The 5,958-nt window shown below is 35.5% G+C and overlaps 1 protein-coding gene across 1 annotated transcript; it reads left to right on the top strand.

Annotated features, from left to right (window-relative positions):
- The first annotated feature begins 1,017 nt into the window (after window positions 1-1,017).
- On the top strand, window positions 1,018-2,239 carry LOC111036605. The gene has a single exon (XM_022318689.1). The coding sequence runs from the start codon at window positions 1,048-1,050 to the stop codon at window positions 2,134-2,136; it is 1,089 nt and encodes a 362-aa protein (XP_022174381.1). The 5' UTR covers window positions 1,018-1,047; the 3' UTR covers window positions 2,137-2,239.
- Window positions 2,240-5,958: the final 3,719 nt, after the last annotated feature.

Below are 5,958 nucleotides of genomic sequence, written 5' to 3'. Positions count from 1 at the left end.
TTAAGTGATTTAAACTTACTCGTTATCAACAGATCATTAATTGGTGACGGTGAGATAGCCGATATTCAATTACATGGTTTTTCTGACGCGTCCGCGACCGCGTACGGCGCGTGCTTATATTTACGTGTACTAAACACCAACGGTAAATGTATTACGAATTTAATCTGCTCAAAGTCACGTGTTGCCCCGTTAAAAACAGTTTCAATTCCGCGTCTAGAATTACTAGCCGCCGTATTATTGGCACGTCTAGCGTCCAAGTATGAGCCAAACTTGCACCTGCCAATAAAAAAGAGGTTTTTCTGGTCCGACTCGATGGTGGTCTTAGCGTGGATATCATCCCAATCATCTAAATGGAAAACATTCGTGGCTAACAGGGTTGGAGAGATACACGAGCGCACATCAATACACGAATGGTCCCACGTAGGTACTCACGACAACCCAGCGGACATAGTGTCGCGTGGATGTTGGCCTTCGCAGATAAAAAATCTCGAGTTGTGGTGGAACGGCCCGAAATGGCTATCCGATAGCTCGTCTAAGTGGCCGATGAAAGGGACAGAAATAATTACAGGCATTTAGGTAACTACGGAATCGAAAACAGCGTCGTGTGTAGCGGCGATTAATGATCAAGATAGGACATTTTACGATCGATATTCGTCATTAACGAAATTAATACGCGTTGTGGCATATTGTAAGCGTTTCATTCGTAATACACTATCAAAATATGTTGATAAGTATTACGGACCAATACAGGCCAATGAATACGACGTGGCTACGATTTGTATAATAAAGCAGGTTCAGGCAGTATGTTTTGACCGTGAAATATCTGACCTACAAAATTCGCGTGTAGTGCATTGTAAAAGCCCGTTACGACATCTTAAGCCCTTTATAGATGAAAATAATTTAATCCGAGTGGGTGGCCGGCTGAAACATGCATCAACACTAGACGTATTCCAACGACACCCAATTGTGCTACCGTCAAAATGCAACTTTACTAAATTAATATTTTTACGCGAACACGAGATACTGTTACATGGCGGACCACAAGCTATGCTGGCGTCGGTTCGTTTAAAATACTGGCCTTTAAACGGACGAAATATCGCACGTATGATCGCTCATCAGTGCGTAAAATGTTTTAAATATCGTCCTATAGTCATGCAACCTATTATGGGTAACTTGCCAAAGGCGCGTGTCGAACCATCTAGAGCCTTTTCGAAGGTTGGTGTAGATTTTTCGGGACCGTTTCACGTAAAGGTAAGTCTACGTCGAAATGCACCTACGAACAAGGCATATGCTTGCATTTGGGTATGTTTAGCTACCAAAGCGATTCACGTGGAACTAGTTGGCGATCTTACTACGCAATCATTTTTAAACGCGTTACAAAGATTCTGCGATCGGCGTGGATTGTGTACCGATATTTATTCGGACAATGCTACCAATTTCGTGGGCGCCAATCGCCGATTGCAGGAAGTAAAAAAATTATTTCTGTCCAAGGAACATCAAAATAAAGTTAACGATGAAATAGCAAAGCATGGCATACAATGGCACTTTATCCCGCCCCGTTCCCCACATTTTGGTGGTTTGTGGGAGGCGGCAGTAAAATCATTGAAGTCGCATTTATATAAAACGTTGGGTAACGCATCACTCACTTTTGAGGAATTAAATACGGTTTTGGTACGAATTGAGGCGATATTAAATTCCCGTCCTTTAACACCTCTTTCCACCGATCCTTCCGACATGTCTGTTTTAACACCCGGACATTTCCTCATTGGCGATTCTCTGCGCGCGCTGCCTGACAGGGATGAAACAGCCACACCTCCAAGTAATTTGTCGAGGTGGAGAAGAGTCACCCAACTTTCTCAGCATCTTTGGTCTCGATGGAGCCGAGATTATCTTGGTCAGTTACAACGGCGCAATAAATGGTCCAGCTCTCAAGGTCCTGGTATGCAGATAGGAACAGTGGTCTTCATCCGAGACGACAACCTCCCACCACTTCAGTGGTCAATAGGTCGAGTCATTGCAACCCATGTGGGCACCGACAATCACGTGCGTGTAGCGACCGTCAGAACGAGTCGCGGGGATTTTAAACGCGCTGTGCGTAACTTATGTCCGTTACCTTTTACTGGCAATAGTTTGTAACCCATTGCTATATTATGTATATTATTTATTATTGCAATTTATTTGTATTTATTATTGTAATTTATTTGTATCTATATATTATTATCATACTTGTATTTGTTTAGTTCTAGTTAATTATTGTAAATCATTATTGTCATCATAACCTATTGGCTATTATTTATATTTATGTATTTTATTGAAATTTATTATTTCAAGGTGGCCGGTATGTTCGATATGCTCGGCGACTATCTTGGGTACCTGCGATGTACCCAGATAAGCACTCGTCAGTAGTAATACGGACGGCGTAGCGAACATATAGCGCTCTCCGCGCAACGGCATAATATAATAACATGTAATGTACTTATTAGTTATTAATTAAAGATTTAAAGCGAACCAGTATATTAAAGTTCAAAGACGTTCATTGATTCAAATCACATGTTTTCATTGCACGTAACAGTTCATAATATTTCATTATAAATAAATAACTACTATTATAAATTAACTAAGAAATATTTTGACTTTTAAATGATTTATCGAAATAATTGTCTGTAAATACTACAGCTGTTAATACAAAAGGGACATATTTTTTATTCAAAGGAGTAATTTTAATTTAATATTGATTTCCTAACAAAGTACGTATAATATTGCGAGAGTAAAAAAAAATCGTAATAATATATTATGTTTAAATTTGACTTATCGCAACGAAAGCATTAAAATCTTTTTTTTTTATAAAACAATCCCGGTAAAAAATTATGCTTGTGAACGCATAATTTATTCTTATAGGAAGCAAACCGTTTCCGGCCATTTAATAAACAGAGGCATTTTACCTGGACGGTGAAGAGTCGTCGACAAAGGTTGAATTTAGCCATTTTCCGTTGATAAGCGTACTGTTTGTTCAAAACTCAGTTGAAAAGTGTGTGGAAAGTTTGAATGACTTGTGCAGTTGCAGCATAAATATAGTGTTTGAATGCCGTCAACAATTTCCAGGCCGCCTCGCAAAACGCAGCCATTATTTCAGAGCGTGTTCAACTGCTGTTGTTGTGTTGGTCGCCAAATTTCGTGAAGTGATATTAAAAAACAAAAAAAATGTATTTGTTAACGTTAACACGAATAAATATACTGTAGGTTTACGAATAACATATGCAAGTGACAATCGTGGCAATTACAATAATTGCCGTTAAATCTAGCCAGCTTTTTTTTCGCCTGCAGACCTGCAACACATATTTTAACCCTTCGCACAGAGATGTATATTATTATTACATACACGTTTATATTTATATACGCGTGTCTGTAACACCTTTACTGTGCAAAGTTCAAATATGAAAGACTACGGATATTCGTTTGGTAGTCGTAGGTATCAATGGTCACGGTTTGACGCGGTTACATCCGACGAACGTGGTAAAAAAAGATCACACCTACTCGTCGGTTCAACCGTACCAAAATAGATACCTGCACGAGGACATCATAACGTGTCTCGTGGATTTTTATGACGATAAACATATCATAAATGGGTAACATTTTAGTATTTAATTATATAAGCACCTAAATGTATGTATTATATAATTTATATTTCAAATAGATTGTGTTACATATAATATCATAATTATAATGTATATACTTTGTACGTGTATTAAACCTCTCTCATTGTTCCATTATTAACAATAACATTGGGTCTGGTATTGTGTTATATTATATTTATACACCAATACCCATAAGTACCCACGCAGGTAGCACTGCATTACGCTAATGAACACGTGTTTGGTAATTGCAGACAATTACATTTATGAGACAATATGAAATTAAACGTCGTGTAGTAACTGCGCTCCCAAAATGTTATTATTTTAGACGATGGCGTAGTAGATATTATGATAGATACCTACGTTATACTGTCAGCTGTGTATTATGCTATCACTTATCAATTAGACACAAAGTCCAAATCATCCCAGTCATTCAGACAAATAGACAATATCCGCATAATCACTAATTTCTCAGTGTATACATTATATTAACATCCGTGAAGGTAGGTGGAGGTATTACATGATATTATTCGTATCAATTATACACAATATAGGTACCTGAAATTATATTATAATACCACACGAACTGTTTAATACAGTGTTAAACCCTATTTGAAGCAATACTCGTTAGATGTTAGATGATGTCTGATTGTGAGTAGAAATTAATACCATGAACAGCAAAATGGAAAAATAGAAACTTCCAATTGACTAATTTTCAAAAACTAATGAACATAGTTGTTTAAAAGCGGTACGATCGGGTTTTTTTAAAAAAATATTCTAAGAATTAAAATAAGCAAAACGAAATATGTAGTTTTGCGCGTAATCGAATTGTGTGGCTTTTTGTGTCCACATAATATTACGACATATATGTACATGACAAGTACATCCACAAGTCATAACACTTAGAATTATTATTTCAAAGCAAATTTGATTATTTATAAAAGCAAATCTAACTATTTTTTTGCCATCACGCCATGAACTATATTAATTCATACCTCTTAAAACTTGACACTTTATTGATATAGAGGAGAATTTTAAATTCTTCATTAAAAATACATCTGTAATGCAGACGTAGTAACCTCTTAATAATGATTAATGGACACTCATGAGTCACGACCATAGTGATCGTGTGCATTAAAAACTGGTCCTAATTTAAAAATACTATCGAAACTAGGTATTTATATAATAGGTAATGTAAATTAATTTATATCCTCTATGGAAACATAAAATCGATAAATGGATATGTCCGTTGTACAATAAAAATTAACTTAGCTTAATAAATTATTGTCGCAATTAATAGAAAATAATCAGAATGTGAAATTCTGAAATCATAAGTTTTCAACGGTCTAAAGAAAATATTCCATCTGGTTAGAATAGTTGCAATCCTCCATTGTGTCATGTGTGTTCAGCCCACATAAAATTGTGGGCACCTAAGGTAGTCGGACTTCTGTACTCCTAGTTAGACAGCCCTCGCTCCTCGTGGGTCACTTTATGTATCTATTATGTATTCCACTATTTTAGCCCAATTTGTACACATCAAAAACGATAACAGCAGAGGAATAGTATTATTGTTTACATAGAGTATTCTCTGCTGCCGGTTAATAAGGAAACAAAAAAGGAAGGTGGGATGGTAAGTGTATATATATTTTATGTACAACGAACAATAACAAAAGAATAACAGATTTTTTTCAAAGATAACCTAAAAGGTTAAATGATAAGACATTCGTACATAGATATATTATACTAGTAAATAATATACATTTTACTTTTCTACTTTTAATGTACATAATACATACACATACCTACAAAGAAACATAAAAATCATTTTTTTTTCCAATCGTGTTTGTACGCTTTTAAATTAACTGGACTGTTCACTCTGTGTAGCTGGTGGTTACACTGTATAACTATCTTTTGTATCCTTGACTTTCAAATAATACTAAAACCACGTTTTTGTAAAGTGTGAATATATTGTCCTTTAGCACGCTCACACACCACTACGTAATAATAATGTGCATAAATCGCACATTTTTAATATTATAGTCCCTCGGTAATCAATGTTGTAGGTCAACGTTTTGGATCAACGACGTCGATTAAATAATACTATTAACTGTAAGTTTAAATTAACTATAGTATTTTAATAAACTAGCTGATCCTGCACGAAATTACACATGAAAAATTGAATAATGCCAGTAGATTTCCTCTATAGTAAGCTGTGTTAAATGTAAATTATACATATTTTAACACAGTCATTTGAGTTGTTTTGACCAAATATAAAATAAAGGTCTAACATTCTATAAAATGATGATCACTATTTTTTTACGAAAAT

Source organism: Myzus persicae, unplaced genomic scaffold (assembly GCF_001856785.1).
Source record: "Myzus persicae strain clone G006 unplaced genomic scaffold, MPER_G0061.0, whole genome shotgun sequence".
Classification (NCBI taxonomy): Eukaryota; Metazoa; Arthropoda; class Insecta; order Hemiptera; family Aphididae; genus Myzus; species Myzus persicae.
The sequence above is the reverse complement of the archived record's forward strand: the minus strand, read 5'-3'. Positions and strand labels throughout refer to the sequence as shown.

Excerpts from the sequence above, each read along its gene's own strand:
- LOC111036605 (XM_022318689.1), top strand. The coding sequence starts at position 1,048 with ATGCTGGCGTCGGTTCGTTTAAAATACTGGCCTTTAAACGGACGAAAT.